The sequence below is a fragment of the Dromiciops gliroides genome, chromosome 2 (assembly GCF_019393635.1).
Source record: "Dromiciops gliroides isolate mDroGli1 chromosome 2, mDroGli1.pri, whole genome shotgun sequence".
In the NCBI taxonomy this organism is placed as follows: domain Eukaryota; kingdom Metazoa; phylum Chordata; class Mammalia; order Microbiotheria; family Microbiotheriidae; genus Dromiciops; species Dromiciops gliroides.
The window spans coordinates 91,576,197-91,604,140 of NC_057862.1; the positions used below are offsets into that span (position 1 = coordinate 91,576,197).

The 27,944-nt window shown below is 40.6% G+C and overlaps 1 protein-coding gene across 1 annotated transcript in view; it reads right to left on the bottom strand.

Moving 5' to 3' along the window:
• GRK5 (G protein-coupled receptor kinase 5) overlaps window positions 1–27,944 on the bottom strand; it is a 335,798-nt gene that overhangs the window by 172,909 nt on the left and 134,945 nt on the right. Inside the window, exon 2 of the mRNA XM_043985213.1 lies at window positions 25,288–25,383. Within this exon, the coding sequence (XP_043841148.1) occupies window positions 25,288–25,383 (96 nt within the window). The remainder of the gene's footprint in view (window positions 1–25,287; window positions 25,384–27,944) is intronic.

Below are 27,944 nucleotides of genomic sequence, written 5' to 3' on the forward strand. Positions count from 1 at the left end.
TAGTCCTCTGAGCCCACCTAGTCTCAGGGAAGGCCTTCATACATTTTGAGGGAAAATTAGCCTAACTTGCATGGGAGGAGGAGATAGGAAATGACTTCTAGCACAGAAAGTGAAGCTGAGAATGTTTCTTTGATATTATGGATAGGAATCTGAGAAAGCTAAATAGACCATCTATGATGGTATAGCCTCTTTGTTCAATGATCATATAATTGACCACATAGTAAGTAAGATTTAGATCTACAAGGGACTTAATATGTCATCCCATCCAATTCCTTACCTGCGGTATGACTGGCATTCTGGATAGCTAATGGGGGGGGGGGAGGCAGAAACAAGATCCAGTGGGAAAGGAACATTATATTGGATTGGTATGGGGAGCTTTCAGCATCCTTCCTATTTCTTCCCTACCACTTTATGTTCTTGTCACTCTAGAACCATTCACCCACACAAAATTCCCTTAAAATTTATTGATGTCCATTGTTTTTCCATCCCAGTAGTTTCCATATATTGCTCCACCATTCTGCTTATGAGCACCCTACCTGGTAACAAATAAAGACTATTAAGCAAGACTGAGTATCTGGCAATACCATCAGATACCATATCTGACCTTCTGTTTCCACAGTATTCCACGACTTTATCTACAGGAAAGACATGCATGTATTTCATCATCTTATCTCTGCGGCAGCACGGCATAGTAGAGAGCCGACCTGCATTTCGAGAAGATCTGGGTTAAAGTCCTGCTTCTGGAGCCTACTGGCCGTGTGACCCCAGACCGTTAACCTTTCAGTGCTCCAAGTCACTCTCAAGACTAGAAACGGCAGAAGTGATACTGGTTTGCATTGTCAGAAGAAGTCTCCTATACTAATGAAATAACAGATGTGGTTGGTCTTCACCTCACCAAAAAAAGTATGTCTGGGCCCAAAATTGGTATTTACAATCATTCAACATTTGCTTGATGTTCTTGTGGGTGCCGTTAGGGCAATATACTGTCTCTCACCTCTTCTCGTATCCCCTGTACTTAGCACGGTGCCTGGCACATAATAGGTACTTAATAAATGCTTATTACTTGATTAATTGATATGATTTTGTTGAGTCTACTGTGTATTAGTTCACACAAGGTTTCCCGTATTCTTCTGAATTTTTCGTCTTAGTCATTCATAATGGTGGATAAAGAGCCAACCTTGAAGCCAGGAAGGCCTGGCCTCTAATTCCACCTCGGACACCTAACTAGCTGTGTGACCCCATGCAAGTGACTTAACCTCTTCGTTCCCGAGGTCACTCTCTGAGACTAAAAGTGCAGAGAGGTGTACCCTGTATAGGTAGAGAGCATTTCCTCACCCAGGAGCTCCTTCTAACACTGAAATCACAAATTCCATCCCTATCTCCTACTGGTACAATAATATTCCACTCCAATTCATAGGCCACAATTGTCTGGCCATTCACCCGACTGAAGGCCATACACTGTTTCTAGTTTTTGCTGCCACAATTAGTGCCACTATGAATAACAAGATTCCCTACTGGTTAAGAAAAGGACAGAGTCGAGAGCTATGGAGGAGCCCCCATTCTTGGTGTACCACTTTCAGCCACATGATGCTTCAGTTGGATGGCAGGGTCTTGGGCCTGAATGAATCTTTTGGCCTATGATGATAAGAAAGAAGGGGGGGTGGAGGAGGAAGCTTCAGCATGTGTCCCTGCCATGTGCGATGTGGGCGAGGTGTCTGCAAATGTGACATTCATTCCCATCTGCCTGCTTCCTCAAGGCCAGAAGGAGGAGGAAAGGAAAAAGAGAGAAAGAGACACCCGGGGAGACAGGCAAGAGGACAGGTTTGTAGCCAATTTGCTGGGAAGAAGAGAAAAAAAATGGAAGGGTGTCATGGTGCCCAACTGAATCATCCTATCCTGCCTCCTAGGAGATTTTTGAATGTGATTGTATGGGCTTCATGTGAGCAGAAAGCAAGTCAATTCCAGTGCCAATGAATGAGCTGAGAGAGCCCAGGAGAGAAGAAACCTGTTCTTTTTATATACTTGACAGGTGAATCTTAGCTGAGGGAAATATAGTTCCAGCTGCCACTATCCACCCCCAAAAGCCATAGGAACCCAAAATCCCTATTTCATTAGACTGGAAGAATTCTAGGGTCCTTTTCAATTCTGACATTTTATGTTTCTATGATTTAATACCATTGGCCTATTAAAAAGTAAATATACTTTCACCATTCCTCTTACCTTACATTTGCATCAGTTTCAAGACCTTTTCAGCAGATTATCTTTGAGTTAGGCAAGGGAGGGTATTGTGATCCTCATTTAACAGATGATAAAACAGACCCAAGGAGTTTCGATGGCTTGCCTTATGGTCACAAAGCTAGTTAGTGCAAGAGTCAAAACTAGATCCCAGATTTTTGAATCACCTAGTCCAGAGTTCTTTCCAGTATGCCATGTTGCTTCTCCCTCTGACCTTTCCACAAACAAAATATCAAAGATAGTTGTGTGACTACTTAATTTCTCAAAGGGTTAACTTCTAGGCTGCTATACATAAAACTTGAACTCTGTCCAACCACTAGGTTTTGATAAACCTTTGATTTGACAAAGAAACAGTTATAAAAGTACAAACATCAGAGAAGGAGGAAGCATTAGGAAATGTGGTGCTTCCTTTCACTTGCTGTCTCCCTTCTCCATCTCTAAAAGCTTTTTTGTATCTCTTAGTCAAGTTAGCAGTGATCTGGGATAATCTTAAAAGGAAATTACATTAAGGCATTACTATTACCACTGAAAACCAACTGGGGGAATTGAGATTATACAGACTACAGAAGAGAAAGCAGGAATAGCCTCCAGAAGGTAGGAAGAGCAGCCTCATTACTTTTCTTGAATCTCTGAGGAGTTGATAAAGAGAATGAGGACCATTTGTTCCCTAACTTTATAGAGGATGGAGCAAGAGAGAAAGAGACAGAGCAGATAGGAGGCAGGTGAAATGAAAGGACGAGCCCAGTGATAAGTAGTTGTTCAGTCTTGGAAAGGTGAGAGTGGAAGAGGGAGAAGTGAGTGAAGGGATAATCTTTTCCTGAATATGGATTAAATCTTGTCATGAAGTATCTTTCTATTCAATATACTGTACTGTAGCTGTACATATATTTAGATACGAAGCAAAGATTATCATGTGCTCTTTATTTCCTAAAGGGTAATTGGGGGGGGCAATGAGGGTTAAGTGACTTGCCCAGGGTCACACAGCTAGTAAGTGTCAAGTGTCTGAGACTAGATTTGAACTCAGGTCCTCCTGAATCCAGGGCTGGTGCTTTATCCACTGCACCACCTAGCTGCCTCCTCTACAGGGTAATTTTCAGCACCTTACAATCAAGGCTCTCCACAATCTGTTCTCAACCTTAGCTCCTACTACTCTCCATGACTTGGATCTTATCACTGCCAATCAAATATGCTCTATACTTCTCTATTTCCTTGCCCTTCTTTGTGTCAGTTCTCTGCCTGAAAGATCCAAGTCTTTGCTCCACGTCAGCAAATCCTACATAGCCTTCAAGGTCCAGCTCAAGCCTTTTCTCCATGAAACTTTCCTGGCTTCCTCTTGTCTTTAATGAGCTATTTATTCTCTAGGCTCAGGGCACTTACTGCTTCTGCTGCTCAGTGAATAATCAGGTACTGCCTTGTGCCATCTCTCCCAATGTTTTATATTCAAATTTCATTTCTATATATTTGTGTTTTGACGCTCCCACAAGACTGAAAAGGATCTGATAGTTCCTTCAAGTTAGAGATCATATTGTTTCCTCTTTGTATGACCCAAAATGCCCTACACAGAGCCTTATACGCAGCAGGCACATATTAAATATCTGTTGATTTGATGTTGTAGAATAGCAGACCCTCATGGCTCTGGATTGATTGATGACTGTCCCACCCTGAGAAAGAGGAACAGATAAAAGGACCTTGATGATCCCCATCAGCACTGAGTAAAGCAATGGTTACCATCCAGAACCCTAAATCATCCCTTAAGCCCCTATGCTAAGAAAAATAAATTTTGAGACAGAGAGCAAAGTAGAAAATGGGCATATGTATGGTTATAATTGGAACATAGCTGCAGAACCCAATCTCTCTTAATGGGCAGAGAAAAACTTAAATGTGGTGGGATGCCACAAAATAGAATGTGAATCAATGATCAGATCTCTGGACTGCACTGGAAATGAGGCATCATTAAAGATAGATGAATGGATGGATGGATGGAGCTAGAGACAGAAAGATTCTTGAAGTGCCCTCCTAATCTATATCTATAGAGAGAGATACATACATACATATATATATATATATATATATATAGTGTGTGTGTGTATATGTATGTGTATACTATACAGATATATGTATATATGCATACATGTGTATGTATAAACATACATATATTCACACACAGAGGGTCAGTAAACCTGGACTTTAATTTTGCATTTGTGGCTAAATAGCTGTGTGGCCCTAGGAAAGTTATTTTCTCTGTCTGGGACTCAGTTTCCCTTTCAGTAAATAGAAAGAGTTGGACCAGACATCTCGAAGATCATAAGATCATAGATTTTGACTTGGAAGGGACCTTTCAAACCCCTCTGTTTTACCAAGAAGGAAACTTAGTCTTATTAGATGTAAATGACTTGTCTACAGCCATATAGATAGCAAACAAAGCCAGGACTCAAACCCAGCATCTCTGATTTAAAACACAGTGTTCTTTACATTATGCACGTGGTTTGTCTCAGGTCCCTTCTAGCTCTAGGTTCTATGTTATGATCTTCCCACCCCAAAAGACCTATTGCCACAGCCCATCCCCATAATAAACATGAACACTTTGAGGATATAAATATCCAGTCCCATTGAGTGGAGCCAAGAGGAAGATAATAAACGTAGGCTGTATTGTGCCAAACGGTATTTAATACAACAAAACTAATCTGTGCATATCAGTTCTTAGAATCATACAACTAGAGGGAAGCTTAGAGGACATCTAGTCCTGTTTCCTTCATTTTCTAGATAAAGGATTTCAGCCCCAAAGAACTGAAGTGACTTGCTCAAGGTCACAAGGAATTAAATAGCAAAGAGAAGATTTGAACCCAAATCTCCTAATGTCAGGTCTACACTATGGCACATTACTGTGAAGCTCTAAGAATTCAATTATCCATGAAAATCCTCCCTCCTCTTGCCAAAGTGCCTCCTCCTCCTCCAAGGAGATTCTGGGAGGGAAGTATGGAGAGATGGAGGGAAGAAGGAGCAAAGCCACAGGCTTGCCTTCTTAGGGAGAGGAGTTCATTTGATTTTGTTTTCCCTCAGTAAGCAATTCCAGTAAAAGCAGATTCCTTAGAACCAATGAGTCAAAGACTGTTCTAATCCTTTCTAAATGGCACTTTATACCACAATTTTTAGCATCTTTTAAAATGATGTGAAAATTTCTGAAGGAGAAAAACAGGACCCATCAGCAATCATCCCAAGATTGGAGATGTTGCTTATTTTCCCCATCACAGAAAGGGGGAGTGTAACAACAAAGAAACAAGAAGGAAACTTAAGATTTCAAAAGTTTCCTGATATTTCACTCACACTCTCAGAATTCCATTTTATTGCAGGCTCCACCAATGAAACACCTTCCTTTAGAAATTCTGGCCAAATGCTCTCCCCCACCCCAAATAATAGCTTGTAATTTTCTCCTTAGCTTGTAATTTTCTCCTTTGTAGCATTTCTTTCTGTGTCAGTTTCTAGAAGCTTAAGTTCCCATCATTTGAGATACTCTCTGACTCCAGTCAGTTAATAAGCTTTCACTGAATGCATACTGTGTACTAGGAGGCACTGTGTTAAGCGCTAGGGATTCAAAGAAAAGCAAAAGACAGTCCCTCCCTTTGAGGAGCTCACGGTCTAACAAAACAGATAACATCCAACCAATCTGGACAGACAAGCCAGCACTACCTATCGTAGATCATACCTGCTGCTCTGGACCAAAGAGTTGAAGATGTCTATATCAGAGAACAACTTGCAAATTAACAATAGTTCTTCCGATGCTTCTATTGACAACCATAATCACTTTTTAGCTTAGGGAAGACCCTGTTGGGCATCTAGATGGTACAGTGGACTGAGTGCTGGGTCTGAAGTCAGAGAGACTCATCTTCCTGAGTTCCAATCTGGCCTCAGACACTAACTGGCTGTGTGACTCTGGGCAAGTCACTTAACCCTGTTTATCTCAGTCCCTCATTTGTAAAATGAGTTGGAGAAGAAAACAGCAGAGCACCCCTTCATCTTTGCCAAGAAAACCCCAAGTTGGGGACACGAAGAGTAGGACACAACTGAAAAATGACTGAACAAAGACCCTGTTCGGAATTTCCGAGTTTGGTCTAAGGATTCTGCATGGTGCCTCCATGTATCTCAAGAATTCCTATAAAATTCTCAGAAATTTTTCAAAAATCAATAATCTTTGATGTGCCTTCCAGTCCTAAGCTATTATGGTCTAGGATCTGAAATTAATTGAATAGACTTTAATTTAATTAATAAATATAGGTCATATAGCATCTCTACAACAGAAATGTTACAAAAATCAAATACAGTATTTTGCAACAAGAAAAAAAGTTGGGAATCAATTATGATAGACCTCAGTATTTGAAAGTTAGCTGATGCATCATCTCTGTTGTGAAATACGATATGGATGATATTCAAACACACTTGTGAGAATTCAAACATTAGTTTGTGAGCACCAATGCTTTTAATGAAAGGAGGTGATTTTAATTAAGAGAAACATGATTAGCCTCAACAGAAATGCAAACTGCATGCTAATTAACATATTTGCTATTTGTTTTTGCCCAGTGAACACATTAGTCCATGTTTTAAAACATGACAAGCTCATTTCAGATGCAGTTCACTAAGTTGGGAACATTAGATAAAAGTGGGTGTTGCTTGTGAATTACTTTTAAAAAACAAAGTGAATTACTTTAAAAAGATACCAGTTAAAATATATTTTCCTTGGGCAGCTAGGTGGCGCAGTGGATAGAGCACTGGCCCTGGAGTCAGGAGTACCTGAGTTCAAATCTGGCCTCAGACACTTGACACGTACTAGCTGTGTGACCCTGGGCAAGTCACTTAACCCCCATTGCCTCACTAAAAATATTTTTTTTTCCCTCTTACTCAATGAGCTGAGTTATATTCAGAGCATAGTACAGAACATTGACTTTGAAGGAGAAATCACCATCCAAAATACTCAATCATTAAAAATGTCATATATCAACTGAGACATAGGTACAAATGCATGTGTCCCTAGAGATATAATGATAATAAGCAATAATGATAATGATAGCTATCCTTTATATAGTATTTTGTGTGTGTTGGTTTTTTTGTTTGTTTGTTTGTTTGTTTTGTTTTGCGGGGCAGTTGGGGTTAAGTGACTTGCCCAGGGTCACACAGTTAGTAAGTGTTAAGTGTCTGAGGCCAGATTTGAACTCAGGTCCTCCTGAATCCAGGGCCGGTGCTCTATCCACTAAGCCACCTAGCCGCCCCTATATAGTGTTTTAAGGCTAGCAAAACACTTGGCAAAGATCTCATTTTGTCTACACAACAATCCTGGGAGAGAGATACTATTATAATTCCTGTTTTACAGATGAAGGAACTGTGGCGGGACAGAGGGTTAAGTGACCTTTCCCAGGGTCACACAGCTAGTAAGTGTCTGAGATGAATGTTGAACTCAGGTCTTCCTGATTCCAGGTCTGGCATTCTAACCACGGCACCACCTAGCTGTTCTCAATGCCTTCAGGAGCAATTTGGTAATGATTTTTGGGTTAGAGAAAGAATGTAAGAACTAGTAGGAATCAGAAGGTTCATCTAGTTCATCTCATTTTACAGTTGCGGAAATCAAAGCCTGGCAATATGAAGTGATCTTCCTAAGGTTGCCTGAAGCCCAGTCCAATGTACTTTCTACTAAACCACAGTAACTATTTTTCAGTTGAAAGAGAAAACTGACGTGCAGTTTTGTGCTCGTTCAATATAATTTTTAGCCTTTCATTCTCGCTAAGTGATAGTTTGGAGGTATTCAAATCATGGGGCAGGGAGAGGCAGATTAAAAAAGTCAAAGAGAATGCCAGCTCTTTATAGGAGACCACTGGTTTTTCTAAGCCCTACCTATGCTCTCACTACTTAATGGTCTGAGTCTTGCGAAATAAATTCGGTGAATAGAATGTGGGCTGGGGTAATTTAAAATCCTTTTCCCCTTGGCCCTTTACAGTATCCAATTCAGCAAGATCAGGTGACTACACGTTCACTGTTGGCTTTAAGTCTCTCTAGATGTGTAAAAAGTGTGTTTCTCCTTTCCTATTAGCAATAGTCTTTTAAAAAAAATACAGAAAACCCCTTCTCACGTCGACTTGTTACAAAGAACTGGATCTGGCAAACCTTCAGGGCACATTAAATATGTCAATTTTCTCTAAAACTGCAGCACCTACTTCTGAGGACTCTGATGGAAGAATGATAGCAGAAACTGGTAGCTTTCAGGGAAAGCAGAGGTGAAAAGGAGTTACCTGGTCAAACACTGAAAACTCAGTCCTTTATTTGTGTCTTTTTAAATATGTTTGGCTTTCACATTTTGAATTAGAACTCAAAAAGTCCTTCTACAATGTAAGCCTTTCCACTAAGTGCTACTTCATTTTTATCTATCTCTAGTACCTAGTATAGTGCCTGGATCAAAATAGACATATAGTACATGATATGGGAAGGAAGGAAGGAAGGAAGGAAGGAGGGAGAGGAGAAGGGTGGGAAAATGAGGCACTGGTCAGCATTGGTGCTTAGCCCTGTGTGGTTCAATATTTTTTTAAAAAATCAACTTGCAGATCACAAAACAGGAGGGTCTGAAAAGGTCTTGATATTCTAGAACACAGGGCTTATTAAAGTAACACAATGCCACTTAATAGGGATAAATAAAAGTCTTATATTTGGGTTCAAAATATCAGCTCTATAAGATAGGAGAGTCATGGCCAAACAGCAGTTCATCTCAAAAAGATCTGGATGAGTTTAGTAAACTATAAGCTCTATATGAATCAATAGTACAATATGTGACAGTCAAAAATAATATCAATAATGAAGTGTTGGGCTGCTTCATGCCCAGATCTTGGAAGACAAGAGTCCTACTTTACTCTGCCCTGGTTAGACCATATTTTAGTAAGGACACTGAAAAAAAAACTGGGTATCTATCAATCAATCAATCAAACAACACTTATTAAGAACATACTGTGTTCCATGGCCTATGCTATAAAGACAAAATTTTTAGAAGTCTTTCACAGGACATCATCCCTAGACTGGCTACACTTTCCTCCCTTCCCTCTATCAACCTCTGAGTGAATCAGTTCAACAGTACACTGTTGGGCAGCTAGGTGGTGCAGTGGATAGATCACTGGCCCTGGAGTCAGGAGGACCTGAGTTCAAATCAGGCCTCAGACACTTAACACTTACTAGCTGTGTGACCCTGGGCAAGTCACTTAACCCTAAGTGCCTCACTAAAAAAAAAAAAAAATGTAATCAACAGTACACTGTCCTCTTCAATCAAATCCCCTCGCCCAATTTTCCTACTGTTGATCATGCCTCACCAAACCCTAGCCTTGGGTTACTCACATAGTATTCCTCTTTGCTCCTCTTCATGTTCATCTGAATAAGGCTTGAGAAAAATCACCAAACTGTGCTGATTTGTTCCACTGTGGGTTTATGCTACATAATCTCAGCTGGGTCCTCACTACAGCAATGCCAACATTCTATTGCTTCCTGACCTAGTTGTGTTCCCTTTCCAGGTGTTCCAAGCCTCTTTGGCCATGCTCAAGCCTCCCATGGAATATCCCCTCCCTGAAACCTATCAGCTGAGGACCTTCCATCATACTTCACCAAAAAAGCAGAGCCCTTCCTCTTCACTCCTTCTCCTCTTCTCATAAAACTCAGGTTTTTCCACTAGCACCTTCACTCCTATCTCATCTAAAAAGATGGCCACTTGATTACTAAGTCAAACCCCTCTTTTCATCCTTTCATCCTACATGAGCCATTCATTCATTCCATACTTCACCAATGGATTGCCCCCATTATCTTCCCTCTTCTCTCTGATTTCAATCTCTCCTGATTTACTGGCTCCTTCTTTGCTACCTACAAATATGCCTCTATCTCCCCTATCTTTAAACAACACTGGGTTGATCTGACACTGCTGATAGTTCTATGTCTATCTACCCCTTCTCAGCTAAATGCCTTGAAAAGTCATGCCTCCATCTCTGTCCTTGCTCATACTTCTAAACCCTCTGAAATTTGGCTTCCCATCCAATCATTCAATTGAAATGCATATCTCCAAAGCCACTAATAATCTCTTAATTGCCATATCTAATGGCCTTTTCCCCCCAATCTTGATCCTTCTCAACCTGTCTGAAGTCTTTCACACTGTCAATCATCATATCCTCTTGGAAACATTCGCTGCTTTGGGGGTTCTGTGGCATTCTTCCTCTTGGTTCTCCTACACATCCGACCATTCCTTCCCATTCTTTTTTGCTGGATCTTTCTCCAGGTCATGCCCACTAACTGTGGGTATCCCTCAAGGCTCTGTCCTGCACTCTTTTTTCCTTTCCCTTTTTATTATCTGACATGGTACTATCATCAGTTCCCATGAATTAAAAAATAATCTCTATGAAAAAGATTCCCAAATGTATATTAGTCCTCTTCTCTCTTCTGAGCTCCAGTCCAATAAAAATAACTGCTTTTGGCATCTCTCAAATTGGACATCTCACACTCACCTCAAACTAGAAATGTCCAAAGTAGAACTCATTATCTTTCCCCCAAATCCTCCCTCCTTCCAAACTTTCCTATCACTATCTAGAGCAGCACCATCGTCCCCGTCACCTAGGATAAAAACTTGTGTCATCCCTGACTCCTCACTCTTACTCACCTCATGTACCCAATCTGTAGTTAAATCATGTTGTCTTTACATTCACAACATCTGTTGCATACAATCCCTTCTCTGTACTCATACAACCACCTCCCTGGTGTAGAATTTATCCCTTCACACCTGGAGTATTGTAATAGCCTTCTTTTTTTTTTTTTTTTGCAGGGCAATGGGGGTTAAGTGACTTGCCCAGGGTCACACAGCTAGTAAGTGTCAAGTGTCTGAGGCCGGATTTGAACTCAGGTACTCCTGAATCCAGGGCGGGTGCTTTATCTACTGTGCCACCTAGCTGCCCCTGTAATAGCCTTTTAATGGATCTTCCTGCCTCAAATCTTACTCTAATCTATCCTCTACCTGGCTGCCAAAGTGATCTTCTTAAAGCACAGGTCTAACCGTGTAACACACACACACACACACACACACACACACACACACACACACACACACACACCAGTGGCAACCTGTTACCACCAGGATCAAATATAAAATCCTCTGTTAGATTTGATAGGAGGATAAGCTTTCCCAACAATGATGACTATCCAAAAGTGTCATGGGATACCTGGAAAAATATGGTGCTTTCCCTCTCAGTGTAGACCTTTAAACAAAGACTTGAGGCAATATTTAGAATCAGAAGACCTGGATTTGAATCTCAATGCTACTACTTATCACCTGTTTTACCCTTGGGAAGTCACTCTATTTCCCTGGGCCTCAGTTTCCACATCTGTAAAATGAGGAGGTAGGACTAGATAACCTCTAAGATCCCTTCCAAATCTTAATTTAGGATTCTCTGCCTACTAGTCAAGAATACTAAAGAAGAACTTCTGACCCTTCTATCATTTAGACCAGATGGCCCCTGAAGAATCTTCCAGCTCTCAGATTCTGTGACTTAGTCCCTTTCCTCAGTGGAGAGAACTGGAGGGAACATAGATAGCAACAGCTATAGTGGCTGCAGATAAATCCACAGATCTAACCATTAAGGATTAAAGGACCAACCTTATGTTTGGGGACATCCTTTCTTGCTGTTGTTGTTCAGTTGTGACAGTCATGTCCAACTCTTCATGACCCCATTTGAGTGTTTTTTCTTAATGAAGATACTAGAGTGGTTTGCCATTTCCTTCTCCAGTTCTTTTTAAAGATGAAGAAATGAAACCAACAGGGTTAAGTGACTGCCCAGGGTCACATAGCTATTAAGTATCTGAGGCTGGATTTGAACTCATGAAGATGAGTCTTCCTGACTTCAGGCCCCACACTCTATCCACTGAGTCAACTAGCTGCCCCTTGGATGAATCTTTATCAGTCAATAAGTATTTGTCAAACACTATTTCCAGGTACAGTGAACATCCTTGTCTGGTTAACTCATTATTGATTTATTCATTGGTTCAGGGGAGCTGCCTTACTCTAGGTTTGGGGCATTTGCAAAGGGTGCCAGTTTTAATTGTTTATTTCTGAGTATATGTTGGGGAGTCATTCACAGAGTTGGCCAGCTCCAGGTAGGAGTGTCACATATTAGATCTAAAATTAGAAGGGCCCTTATAGGCCATATGGTATGGTCCCCTTATTTTGCAGATGAGGAAAACTAAATAACTAATCTAAGGTCACTCTGGTAGTAAATAGCAGAGGAAGGGTTTGTACATAGGTCCTATGACATCAACTTGAGTGTTCTTTCAACATATCACAACTCCATAGGATGTACTGTGATAGGTCCTTAAATCAGGACAAAGATGATTTGGGTGACATCACAGACTTGCACAGGTCATCCATGGGTCATTTGTTGTGAATTCCATAAATTATAACTAGTTAGGGGCAGCTAGGTGGTGCAGTGGATAGAGCACCGGCCCTGGATTCAAGAGGACCTGAGTTCAAATCTGACCTCAGACATTTAAAACTTACTAGTTGTGTGACCCTGAGTAAGTCACTTAACCCCAATTGCCTCACCAAAAAAAAAAAAAGTTTATAAAAAAAATCTAGTTAAGTTCCTTAGAAGTATTAGCTGTGTCTCTCTTAAATCCTAAATAGCATAATAGAGATAAAACTGAGTTTATAGTCTAATAAGTTACCTAAGTAATAAATGGAATGCAATTTTGAATGTGGTTATTAGTATGTGAGTTATAGAAAATGCTATGAGATTGGCTACAGGAAGAATATTTCTGGTTATTAGAGGGAATAGGGAATCAGGAAAGGCTGTATGGAAGAGGTGACATTTGAGTTGGGCCTTAAAGGATGAGTAGGCTGCCAATAGTTGATAGTGGTTTATTATTATTATAAATCCTCACAGGCGTCTGTGAAGAAGACATCAGGTTGGACATGCAGGGGTTAACCCTGGAGTCAGGCTTCTCAAACACAAGCCGGCTATAATTATGGCTCTGGCTCTCTCATGTGTCCCTGCAATCTGCCTTCTGGCTTTATCCTGAACTTTGGTCCTGCTAGCTGTAGGACAAGTCATTTCCTCTTTTAAGTCTTGGTTTTCCTACCTGTAAAATGAGAAGGTAGGTCCTGATCATTGGTAGGGTGCTTTCCATCTCTTCTATTCTCTGATCTCATCCCTCATATCCCACCTTTGGCATGGAGATGCTTTCTATCACTGTCAGCACCTCAGCAGAAAACTGACACTATTGAAAGGAGTTTCACCTTCTGGACTAAGAAGTCAATGAGGCCAGGCCAGACCACTGTCCAAGCGGCAGTTATTCCTCAAGTTTGCTCATCTATAAAGTAAAATGGCTGGACCAGATGCTGCTGTCCTTTTACAGTTAGGGCTTACTTTGGGTGACTGGTCTAGGAAAGGGTGGAAAATCTACAGGGACCTTTTCTCTTAACCTGACCTCAGCATCCTTGACATATTGCCTTCTCTCGGGTCCTAAGGCCAGGGTTGACTCACTCTGTTTGATATAATAGGTGGAAGGATGATAGGACATTTCCTCTTTCCCTCTGTAGAGGTAGATGGGTTGCAATGAGCTATCTATATGTTCTCATCTAGTCTTCTTTGTGGCCAATAAAACATTCAGGGGACGGTCCATAATGTCCATAGCTAGTAAATAAGAGTTCAATATAAGATAGTTGGGAATTAAATCCAATGACTCTGACCATGGGATGTAGGAAGATCAATAAAATGGGAGCCACAGGGCTTGGGTTCAAATGCTGACTCTACTACTTTCACTACACCTTTTTTTTTTTGGTGTGAGGCAATTGGGGTTAAGTGACTTGCCCAGGGTCACACAGCTAGTAAGTATCAAGTGTCTGAGGTCAAATTTGAACTCAGGTCCTCCTTAATCCAGGGCCGGTGCTTTATCCTCTACTACTTTCTATATACCCGAATCTGAGCAAGCCAAGTCACCTCCATTTTCTCATCTATATAATGAAGGGGCTGAACTAAATGACCTCTCAAGTGCCTCCCAGCCCTTAAGGCCTTCACAATTTGGTTGGGAAGACAAGACCGACATACAAGAAGCAATTGGAGAAGAAATATGCTATTTTCTACTTTCTTGGAACTACAAACAAGCCATCTGACTCTCTAGATCTGTGTTATCTAAATATATTTAAAATTCCAAGGCCAGGCAGATGCCTTGCCTTATCAGAATAAGCTAAGTGGCAGAGCATTGGGAGCAAAGCAGGCCAGAGTAACCCAAGGACAGAAGAGACGTCAGCAGGAATGAAGGGCCCCATGCCTTTGACAATGACTACTGCTGAGGGAGAAGTAACCTTTGCTGGCCTGGGATGGGCATGGAAGTAGCCTCTATCACAGGCTCCCAGGGTATGGTTTACAGGAAATGACATGACACAGGTCTACCTCTTTTCATACAAACACGTGTCCTGTTCCACAGAAGAGAAAACACAAAAGCCTTGAAGTCAGAAAACCATGTTTTAAGTTTTGTCTCTGCCGTTTAGTAACTCTCTGACCTTGGCCAGATCTCTCAACCTCTGAGCCTCAGTTTCCTTGTCTCAAAGATAGGATGGTCAAACAAGATAATCTCTAAGGTGCTGTACATTCTAAAATTCAAATGAAACCTGCCTATGAGGATGAATCTGAAATGTCATGATGCATTAGGCATCAGGGTCTCTATTTAGCCTCAAATCTGTAAGAGTCCTTGAGTTCTCCTGGTTACCTAACTTCAAGCAAGTAAGTGATTCAGGATCTGTTACCATTTTAGAGCAGGGTCAGCTACTAGATCCAGTTCAGGGTCTAGGCAGGAGATATCTGCAGACAAGACTAAATTACTGCATCAGGTCCACCAGAGCCATGGAAATAAAGATCATGGTGTTGACTCCATGTGCTCCTGGTCCAGTCAAGAGACTAATGGGAAGGAATGTGGGTCAAGGCCAAGATGGATGTAACAGGAACCCCAGGTTCTGTAATGGAAGTCATCCAAATCTCAAGACATCCAAATGCCATCCAGCAGACCTGCTGAAATGGGATGATAAGGTTGGGTTGCTTCCTGCTGGCAAGATACCCTCTTTTTGGCACCAAGCGTACAAAGCACAGGTAATCTCAGCAGGCACAGCTGAAGGACCAAAGACCAGAAACAATCTGTGCTATCTCAATTCATCCACACACAGGGATGTTCTTAAGTCCTTGCTCAAACCCGCTTGATTATCTAGGCATATATGGCCAGTATATCTCCTTTTGAACCTTCTACATCTACCAATCCATAGGTCCAGCCCAACTTCCCATACATTTTTTTAGGCAGGGGGGAGAGGAGTCAGGAAGAAGACAACCAAGCCTATGATTTCATCAGCATAGAGAACTCCCGGTGAGAAAACTTCCTCTTCTCCAAAGCGGATGAGCACCTTCTTTGCAATTAATAATACGAGAGAATTGCTCATGGTGCTAAAGGATTAAGTGATTTGTCCGTGGCTGCACAGGCGGCATGTATCAGAGGCAGCACATAACCCCAGGTTATCTTTACGGCAAGACAAGCTGTCTCTCTACTATGGCACAATGGGACTTTCAACACTGGGACAGATTAGATCCCAAAGATCACAGAGAACCTTTCCACTCTCATCCCCATGGACTTTCAGAAACCAGAGCCCAAAATCTGAATAATATGGGTTCTCCAGATCCAGTCTGATAGGGAGATGGTTTGAAACATGTTCTCAAACAGGACTCACTCAGCTTATCACCCTCACTTCACTGGGATGCCACAGCTGCAAGATATCTGATCAAAACGGAAATGTTGAGTTAGTTACAGGGAACTAAAATAAATAAATATATAAATAAATATATGTGTGTGTGTGTATATATATGGAAAGGTTTATATATATAAAACTTGGAAATATATATTTATATATAAAATTGGAAAGTTTATATGTTTACATTTTATATATAATATATTTTATATAAAATTATATATTATATTATAATATTTCATATAAATAAATGATTTCCCAAGAATGTAAATGCAGAGAGGGGAATATTTTCAAATTCTTAGTATATGAGAAAGCAGCTCTGATTCTAGATAAAACTATGATCATTAAAGTTTGTGTTTGATGCCCCTGGCCTCTTTCCTCCTCTCCAGGTCCAGAGTAACCTCTCCCCAACAAGACTTACTCTCAGAGGGAGATTCAGGAGGACTTGAGGACTTGAGTTCAAATCTTGCCTCAGACACTTGACACTTACTAGCTGTGTGACCCTGGGCAAGTCACTTAACCCTCATTGCCCTGCGAAAGAAAGAAAGGAAGGAAGGAAGGAAGAAAAAAGAAAAGACACTCTTGGGAAAGGATCTAAAACTTAATCATATTAAGTTATGAATGTTTCATAGCTCAAAGTCATATGCTTTTGGGGGGAAGGGAGGGAATTTGCAAATGAATATTGATACAATGCATTAAAGTAAATGGATGACATGATAGTCCCATAGTGGAGCTTCAGGGATAAGCCATCGATTCATGTGAAAAACAACAGTGGCTTTTACTAAACTTCAAGCTTATTGAGTCGGTAGTATGACTGTTCTTGGGAAGCATTAAGTGAATTCTAATCCCTACAAAAGGGAAGGGGCAGCCCCACCCTAACACCCTGGACAGACTCCATCTACAACATTCTGTCCAGTTCTGGGCACCAAATTTCACCAAGGACTAGAAAGTATCCAGAGGAAGATGACCAGGACAGTAAGTAAGGGGTCTCAAAATCACTTTATACAAGGAACAACTAGTTCAAAGAATTGGGGATGTTTAACCTGTATAAGAGAAATTTTAAGGGAAATGTGATAGATGCTTTTAAATATCTAAAGGGCTCTCATGGAGAAAAAAAAAAAGATTATACTCTCACCTGGACTGTTGCAATAGCCTCCTAATTGTTCTTTCTGCTTCCAATCTTTCCCTGTTACGTGTCTGCTAAATTAATGGAACTAAAGCAGATGCCACTCTTTTACTCAAGAAGCTTCAGTTACTCCCTATTGCCTCTAGGCTAAAATATTTATTCTTCTTCCATAATCATAATGATAACCTAGCATTACAGATTATACCTGGAAGGGACATTAGAGGTCTTTTAGTCAAACTCCTCACTTTACAAATGAGGAAACTGAGACCACGAGAAGTTAAGTGACTAAGGGGAAAACAGGGAAGAGAATTAGCATTTATTAAATGCTTACTGTATGCCAGGAACTGTATTAAGTGCTTTACAAATACCTTTATTAATCCTCACAACAACCCTGTGAGGTACATGCTATTACTATCTGAATTTTACAGTTGAGGAAAGGAGGCACACAGAGTTTAGGTGACTTGCCCAAGAGCACACAGCCAGTAAGTGTCTGTGGCTGGATTTGAACTCAAATTTTCCTGACTTCAGGACCAGCATTACATAGGATTTTGCATATGATGGGGTTTTAATGAATATTTAGTTAATGCATTGAATGGTCACTTCATTCATGTGTGAATGAATGATTTATTCTGCTTGATCCCAAGGGCAAAGGTATAATTACAGGGAAGTCACAGGAAAGCAAATTTTATTTCAAGATTAGGAAGAACTTCCCAACAATAAGAGCTATCCAATGACAGGATGCCTGCTCCCTTATGAGGTAGTGAGCCCTTTTCTGCCCCCCCCTCCACCAACGATGAGTGAATGATTCCTTGCTAGAGCATGTTGGAGAGAGGAGTCATGCGACAGGTAGATAATTTCCGAGGTCCATTCCAATTTCACGACTCCAAGCCTTTGTGATAAGGGAGTTATCTCTGGACCAGAGGGACCCTTCTCGGCAAAAGCACGGGGCGTATCTCCTCTCCCTACACAGCCCTGGTACCAAGGCAAAGTGAAAAGTCACTGTCCACAAAACTAACGGTGGAATTAAAGGCAAGTCCTATAGCTGTCATCTCAATTTCACCCTGTACAGCCCAGGGCTGCTTTTTTCTCCTTGAAAGAGTTAAGGTTTTTGCAATCAACTTTCTTACAATGCAAATTAAATCTCTGCCCCATCTCAGAGGGCACAGGGGCAAACACACCAGTGTGATCCAACAAACAGCAGCCACATTCTGTGGCCCAGACTCCTCATAAACTTCAATCTTTGGGAAAAAACCTTGATTTATTATATAGCTTTTGGACAGTTACTACAGAAAATCTGCCAAACAGCAGAATAATCAACTCTTTCACCCAAGCTGAATTTTTTTCTTTTAATGAAAGAATAAAGTACGCAATGGGTCTGGGCAAAATAAATAAAAATTCCACACTTTTAACCAACAGAACCTTCTGCGTCATTGAGAAATAGTTGAAGACATCAACAATATTTTATCATCACAATGACGTTCCAACCTTCAAAACCTGGGTGTTCAGAAAGCTCATTTGGGTAATTAACTTATCAACAGTTAATGTAATCTCTTTTTAGACTCTGGCAGGCAGGAGTGCTAGAAAAAATCCTCCCCCTTCTCTAACATGCTGCCAGCCTATGCCTACAGTGAAGCAAAAATGTAGGAGGAGCAATAGCAAAAGAGGGGACAAGCATTTATTAAGTTCTTACTGTGTATCGGGTACTGTACAAAGTGCTTTCTGCACCTTGCTAAACCTCAGTTTGGGGGGTTTATATGTGTGTGTGGGGGTGTTGAGATGCTGAATAGCTTATTTATTTTAGAAGGCTCACAGAAAGGGCAATGTGTAACTTGCAAAGAGTCTCTATAAAAACATTCATTGTTACAGATCATAGGCTTGGAAAGGGGACAAATGGCATGCACTGCATTCCTATTTGAAACGCTTATCCCTTCAAATACCAAGCTATTCTCCATGCTTTAAACACAGGTAGAGTGAGTCTTGCCATCCAAACCATTTGTTGGCAAATAAGCAATATGGAAGGAAATGCGGTTTGGCAGAAAGAACATGTGAATTAAGTATCAGGAGACCTGGATTCTAGTCCTGGATATGCCATTTAATAACTTTGTGGTGGCAGTGGCAAGAGCATCAGATTTGGAGTCATGATTGATGACCTGAGACCAAACTCTGGTCTTGACACTAAGTGACCTTGGGCAAGTCATTTGATGTCTTTGGGACTCAGTTTCTTTGCTTGAAAAGGACAGGGGTTGAGTAGTTGACCTCTAAACACCCTTCCATTCTCTAATACCACCTCTAACATTCTGTGATCTGAAAAATATTTGTGAAAAGATTTTACTTCTCTGGGTCTCAGCTCATCTGAGGTAGGAGAATGTAGAGAACATGATCAAATGATATGTAAGGTGCTCTCCAGTGCCACAATTAAATAAATCTGTGAAATGTTAATATTAATAATGAGCATTAGCAACATGCCTTTTTTTTTCTCTTGAGCACTTTATAGAGGATATCTATCCCCAATTCATTTCTATAATAGGTCATGATGTCCAATGGAATAGGGATAGGGATAGAGACTATACCTGTAACTTTACTGGCATAGGGAACTCCTGGGAAAGAAAATTCCTCTACCAATTGGCAGGTCAGCACCTTCTCTCTGACTTACAGTCTTAGTTGCCTACAAAACTGGGAGGCTAAATGTCCTGGGGCACACATCCAATATGTGTCAGAAACAAAACTTGAACCTGGGTCTTCCTAGCTTTGAGGCCAGCTCTCTATCCATTAAAATAAGTGTCTTTATATTGAAGCTGAGAAGAATGGATTATGGACTGGTTAGAGAGAGAAATGAGAGAGAGGAAGAGAAGAGAGAGGGGAGAGAGAAAAGAAAGAGAGGAAAGAGAGGAGAAAAAGAGGAGAGACGGGGCAGCTAGGTGGCGCAGTGGATAAAGCACTGGTCCTGGATTCAGGAGGACCTGAGTTCAAATCAGACCTCAGACACTTGACACTTACTAGCTGTGTGCAAGTCACTTAACCCCTATTGCCCCACCCAAAAGAAAAAAATGTAAAAAAAAAAAAAGAGGAGAGACAGAGAGGAAGAGAGAAGGAAGAGAAAAAAGGAGCAGAGAGGAGAAAGACAGACAACAAGATAGAGACAGAGAGAGAGGTGAGACAGGAGAAAGAGAGGAGAGAGACAGAGACAGAGAGATAGAGAAGAGAGGAGAGACTCCTAGGTACATGGTGTACTTGAAAAAGCCAAATGTGGAGTCAGAAGACTTAGATTCAAATCCTGGACCTATTACTTATTACCTGTATGATCTTAGTCAAATTATTAAACTTCTATAGTCCTGTTTCCTTATCTGTAAAAGAAAAGGTTTTTACTAGGTGATTTTTAAGGTCCTTTTCCAGTTTTAAATCCCTTGATGCTACATTCCACCAGGACACCATCAAAGCCAGAACTTCAGAAATGACTGATTATAAGGAGTGCAGTTGTGTAGAGTGCCCTGGAATTGAGATCTGAATCTGTGATCCAGCTCTTCTTATTACAAAGTCACTTAACTGCTCAGCCTCAGTTTGTTCACCTGCAAAATAGGGAGAATGATCCCTGGACTGATTATTTCTCAGAATTGTGAGGATCGAGTGATCCAATGGATATGAAAGCCTTGCATAAAATTGTCAAATACGTGAAAAGGTAACAAATTATTTTATCATGCTAAGATCAACTCTTAACTATACTGATTATTTAAGAATTCCCTGTGCCTCCTCTCTCTTTTCACACACAGTGGTATTTATTCCGTTATTGGGAATAATCCAGAAGATTTAAAAAAAAAAGATGTAACTCTTCAAAGATATAGAATATTATTTGTAATTGAAAAGAAGTAGAAAAAAAGAAAAAGAAAGAAAAGAAGTAGAAGGAACTTCAATGACCAATCAATGTATTGTGGGCAAACAATGGCATATCAGGGTAATGACATAACAAAAAGCTATCAAAATAATTAAAATTATAATGATAAATATGAAGAACGTAAATAAATGTGGGAAACTTAATTATGAAGTGAGGAAAGCAGAATTAAAATAACTCTACTTTGATTATGACTATAAAAAGAAAAGGTTTTATACAGACAAAAAGATGAACCGAAAATGGAAGGGGATACAGAGGGCATCACTAATAAACTTATGAATATATACATCAGGAGAAATTAAGTGTAAATGTTAATGTAAATGTTCTTTTCTGGTTTTGTTTTTGTTTTTAAAGTGGCTAATATGCTTAGTATTAAGGATACAAAGACCAAATGAAATAATCCCTATTCTCAAGGAGGGGGGCAGGACAAGAGAAGGGAAGGAAAATATGCAGGCATTTAAGTGGATTCAACATTCAGGTGGTTAACTTTCTCGACTTCAAGCGTTTGTGGGATTTTATTAGTAATCTCATTTTCATTTTTGTGCTCACAATCCTGCATGTTCCCGGTTATTCACAGTAGAGAGGCACAATACACGCAAGTTTGTGGAGCAGCTGGCATCCTACTAGGTACTTCACTGGTCTTGTTCACCCTAACGTTGTAAAAAATTTCCATGCATTTGCTGCATATTTTCATTGTTTGCCTTTAAAACTCAAGTACCGTCTAGCAATTATGCCCCCAAAGCATAGTGCAAGTCCTTTGGGCTCTAAGTCCAAGTGTATAAAGTCGGTGATGTGGCTTAGTGAGAAAATAAAGGTGTTAAATAAACTTCACACTGCAATGTCTAAAGTTGCTGTCAGCTTCCAGTTGGGTGTTAACGAATAGACAATTTGTTATATCCACAAAAAGGAGGAAAGTATCTATAAAAGTGTTCATGAATCCACTCTAGAAAGTGCTAAAGTAACCTTGCAAGTGTGGGATGAGGGAACAACGCCCTGACACCACCATCTGAAACAGTGGAAGGTAAGATTCAGGTTAAAAAAATGTTTTCGTTTTAAGAATTTTATTTGCTATACAGGATTTATGGTAATGCAGACTTCATGTATTATGAAAAGTTAATGTTGTCTGAAATCAATTTTTTATTAAGATGTTAGCACAAACAATTAGTAAATTTCTCAAGGTAATTTCTATCAATGAATTTTTTTTTGTTTTTTTGGTTTTTTGCGGGGCAATGGGGGTTAAGTGACTTGCCCAGGGTCACACAGCTAGTAAGTATCAAGTGTCTAAGGTCGAATTTGAACTCAGGTCCTCCTGAATCCAGGGCCAGCATTTTATCCACTGCACCATGTAGCTGCCCCCTCTAGGTAATTTCTAGCAAGGAAAATGTTTTGCTTGTTTCCAATTTTGTATACAGCATTTTATACATTATCTCATACTTACTATGTTAGGAAAAATACATTTTACCAGAATTAATGTTTTGTTATGAAAACTGCATGTAGAAAAGGGTATTTTCAGCAATCCCTCATGAAAGATTACTGTTTTAGGTGATTATAGAAACCCCCATTTCTCACAGGTTCCATGTATCAACATTCACATTTCTGACTTTCATATTGTTTTCTAGGATTGTTACCCCTGTGAAAGTTGAGGATTCACTATGTGTACAAAAAGAACTCAATTTACTCATCATGTTGAGGCATAAATGACTGACTTAGAGGAAAAGGCACTAGCAGCTGAGGGTTAGGAATCAGGAAAGGCCTCATGTAGGACGCAGCATTGGATCTGAACCTTGCAAGATTTGAGGGACACTAAGAAATAGAGATAAGAAGGAAGTGCATTCCAGGCACAGATGCAGAAAGACAGGAGTTGAGGTGTTCTCTGTGAGATGGACCATAAAGTGCATGAAGAAGAAGAATATATTATAAGCTTGGAAAGGTAGGTGGGGAGAAAGATATTTGCATACCCTATACCATGGGATTGGTGTAAACAGTGCTTTGTAAACCTTGAAGCACTATAAAAACCCAGTCTGTTGTCACTGGGAGCTCTCTCCATACTTCTCTAGGCCACTGCTTGGGATGACAGATCCTTCCTGTCCCCTAAAGACACTGCATACAAGCTTTTCTCAGGGCCTTACTTTTCTACCAGCTCAGATACCTGGCACATAATATGAGTCAAAGAGCTGCCTTGGGAGAGGGACCTTCTGGACCAAAATCAAAGAAAGCAGTGCATCATCTTGGCACACAACCTGCCAAATAGCTTCCTCACTAAACAGCACTTTCTTAAGCAGTATCCAAGCTGGCCTGCCTCCCTCTCCCTCCCTCTGTGTCTGTCTGTCTGTCCGTCTGTCTCTCTCTCCACCCCCCAACACACACTCTCTCACACACACACACACACACACACACACTTTCACTCACACACTCACATACATTCTCTCTCCCCCTACATCCTCCCTCTCTCTCTCTCTCTCTCTCTCTCTCTCTCTCTCTCCCTCCCTCCCTCCCTCCCCCCATCTCTCCACCCCCCCCAACACACACACACTCTCTCTCTCACTCACACACACACACACACACACACACACACACACACACACACACAGAGTTACCTACTACCGCTTGGGTTTTGTATCTATTCTGAAAAGTGATTTTTTATTAAGAAAACCTTTCCCCAGGACCAGACGATGGATAGTCAAACACAGAGCCTACTGTAAACATAGAAAGAACTGAAAGGTATGAACTGACTCATAATTGTGTCAACACAAGGGGCAGCCCCTCAGTTTATTTCAGCCTTCCTGTTTTCCTCGGGCTTCTCTTCAGGCTGCACTTCTTGAGACACAGACTCTTTTCAACGCCCCCTGAGGGAAACAGAAAAATCCACGTTCTCACCCTGAGCCACGCACATTTCTCACACATCCACAAACACTAATGGAAGGTTTGCTTTATGGATCCCGAGGGGAGCCCTAAACTTCTGCGCACATACTTGCCCACAGCCAGAACCTCTGGGATCTCCAGTTAGAAGCCCTGAGGCCCACAAATACTTGGGTTCTAGAGGGGAAAGAGGAGTGGGAGGAGAGAAGGGGTTGTAAGAAAGCAAATGTTTCAGAGCAAATGTTTCTCACGTAATCACTGTTGAACCATTTTCATGTGGAGTCCTCAGAGGCTGGGGGAGATAAGATGCTTTCTGCACCTTGGAAAGCCTCGATTTGATGGGAAATGGGCATATCTCCTGAATGGGAGGGTGGGAATACCTGATCACAGCTGACATTTATACTCAGATATTCAAATGGATGCATGATCTTGTTAACTTTAATGGTCCTCCCAATGATGCTCAGCCTTGCCCAGCCTGTGTTAACTTCTCCATGTCCTCCCATAAGCTTGCCACAGGGAGGGATTCCTTCACCACGTTGGCAGCCTTTCCCCCTTTCTCTTACTATTGAGAGAATATCAGTGAAGTGCTCAGGCTATGCACCTGTAGTTCATCACCCTCACTTCTCACCTTGTGGCGTGCCCAGCTTGTCCTCCCACCATATATTTCCCTTAAAGACATTTTCCCCTGGATTTTTGAAGGTGCTCACTGGTTATAGGTTGAAGGGTGATGGTAAAGAAGAGGATGAAGAGGAGGAGAAAAAGGTGGGGGAGGAAGAGGAAGTGGCTACCTAGCCAATGTTCTTTCTGCTACACACTCAGGCTAATTGCCTACAGATTCTATATCTCAACTTTGTACATCAGAAAGATTAAGGAATTAACCCCTGGGGCTGGAGTATTTCTCAGTCATTTGAACCATGTGGTTGTTTGCATTCTACTTCCATATTGAGGTTACATAAATTAAAACACCATCCACAACAAAAATGAATGCAATAAACAAATGTGGAAAATGTGTTTTGACATGTAATTGGGGGGAAATGAAATATTATCTACAAAAACTGGTAAAAAGATGAATGCAATATTGTAAGCTTTTTCCCCCAAACCCGAGACTGTGACCCTCCTCACCCTATACCCCTTCTCTACCACTCAAGGAAAAACCCAGCTATCCTATGACAAATGATGGAGTCTAATGGCAGGGCAGCTACTGTTTCCTCAATAGGAATAACTAGAAATCCCTTCTCCCACAAAGGCAAGTTTTGAGTTTACTAAAACCTTACCAGCTTTTGCCATAGAAACTTCCATCTCCCATAGTCAAGGCGAGTGGTTCTTAGCCCCTCCTCATTCTCCCTCTCCCAGAAGCTTCTGGCTCCCTCTTCATCCCCTTCACAGGAAAGAGCTTACCTATCATCTTCCGGAGATCTTCACACTGGCTAATGTGAGGGAACTTCAAGATTTCCTTCCACTTTTTGCTTTTGCCTTTACGCTTTCCTCCACCCCCTGCAAAGGAGAGAAAAAAAGAAAGGGAGCTATCACTCACAGCCTCCGGGAAGGCAGAAACAACCACTCTTCGATAGCCACAGATAAGGAAACTGACTCAGATAGAGGTCTTATCATTTGACCTTCCCCCATCCCCTGAAAACAACATTAGATGCATCAGTGGAGGATAAGAGAAAGGGAGACTTTTTAAAATCATATATAAATGCCAGACTTGATCAGCAAATTGCTTATCCACCTTCTAATCTTCCCAAAATGTAGTCATCAGGGAATCAAGGCTATCCCTGAGAGGTAGCATGCTCTAATAGATAAAGAGCTGGCCTTGAAATCAAAAAGACCTGGGACCCATTCTTACAGGATGACCCAGGACAAGTCACTCTCTCAGTGCCCCAGACATTTCAAATGCTCAACGTAGCAAAACAGTTGTTAATCTGCATTCATAGGAGGCCTTTCCTTACAGGGAGCTCCCTAAACAAATGAAATCATAAATCTGGATCAAAAAGATGGTTGTTATCATGATTCCCCAAGCATTTAGAAGTTCTGTTAAACTATTATTAGTACTATGCACTGGAAAAATCAACTGGACAAAGATTATCTATTGTCCAGACTAGACTATGCTATAGAGTTGAATGAGTAGAATATTGAATTAGTCCATTAGTCCACTCTATTAGTCCATTTCTTGGCAGTCATTACAGTTAGACAACTAATGGGGCTGAGAAGGAATAGGAGGAAAAGCATGGCCTAGCTTATATGTGGGAAACTGTGCAGCATTGGCAATCATCCCAAGCTACTCCTTGACATTAGAGGCATTAACATTTTTACTAATACTCTCCCAAGGCTGCTTACTTATATGGCTACAAATAAAAGAACATTTTCTCTCCTAAAAATCAAAATATCAGGTAACCCAAAGGACAATGGAGTGAAGCATGGTGGGTGTAAATAGCATTGTGCTGGTAAAAGTTTAACAATTGGCTCTCTGGGGAAAAAATGTATGCATGACACATTTTTAATTTTAATTTGCATTATTAGTATTTTCTCCTCTTTCTTAAGTCTAGATAATTGACAAATAATAAATCAAGCCCTGATTTGTAGCATTTCACTTCCATTGCCAACAAGAGACATTTTCAGCTCATACTAAAAATTTGACAACAGACTCTCTCAAGCCAGTTTGTGCTTGTTCTACTACACCATTGGGTATAAGCCACATATTACCAACAACAATTTGTGTGTAAGAAATTGTGTAAAAGATATCATCCAGTAATAGCAAAGTGAAAAAAAAAAAGACTTGGGTTAGTCATGTATCAAGAGTGAGGGATGACCAATGGGCAGCCTGACTGCTGCAGTAAAATTCACAGAATATTAAAAGGCCTAGAGAAAGGCCCTAAATGTATTGGGTAGACAGTAGAAAAGCAGTGTGGTATAGTGAATTGGGCACTTGCCTTGGTGTCAGGAGGACTTAGGTCCGAATTTTGCTTCAAATACTTAGTAGCTGCATGACCCTAGGGAAATCACTTAACTTTTGTGTCACAGTTTCTTCATTGGTAAAATGAGGGAAGGGGTTAGACTTGATGGTCTCTTCAATCCCTTTCACCTCTAAATCTATCATCGGATTATTTGTAGGACAAATGGACACGAATCACAGAGGATGAAAAGGCATGGATAGGTTGTGATTGGTACCAGTGGAAAAAATACCCAGAAAGAAATAGAAATTTATGATCCTATGAATTTCATGATCCACATCACTGAGACGACAGATTTGTTGAATAGTAATGAGGTAATTTATTCTTGAAGTCCTAAATTAATTTATCTAAATGCTTCATGAGCATCATTGCTTAGATTTACACATTTGAGAAACATTACTGAAAGTCATGAGAGTCCTTCCTTTTATTGGTCCCAAAGCCTCCACGTCAAACTTCAAGAGGTCTTTGCTAGTTCTAATATTCAATTATTCTAATTCTAGAATATTCTAATATGTTGAAAAATCTCACATTTACCTCACTAGTACCTTGTTTGCTTATCTATCCATCCATCCATCCATCCACCCATGCATGTATGCATTCATTCATTCATCCATTATAGGACTAATTTATTTTTATTTTCTTCATGGGGATAATGGAATCATAGATTTGGAGCCCAAAAGGAAACTTCAAAGCCATCTTGTCTAATTCCCTCATTTTACAGATGAGGCATCTGAAACTTAGAGGGGTTAAATAACTTGCTTAGGACCACACACAATTTACATTTCTTAAGCATCTATTACATACCAGAACTGTGCTAGGCACTGAGGAAACAAAGACAAAACTAAAACACTGTCTGGCCTCAAGTGGTTTACAGTCTACAGACTTATAATAGTAGCTCATATTTATATTGCAATGTCTAGTTTCAAAGTATCTTTCTCACAACAGTCCTATGAGGCAAGTGGTGCAATTAGTAGCATCTGTAAAATGGAGATAATAATCTCACCTATCTTTCAGAACTGTTGTGATGATAAAATCAATCAATGAGTATTTATTAAGCATCTATTATGTGTCGGGCACTATGCTAAGCTCTGGAGTTACAAAAAG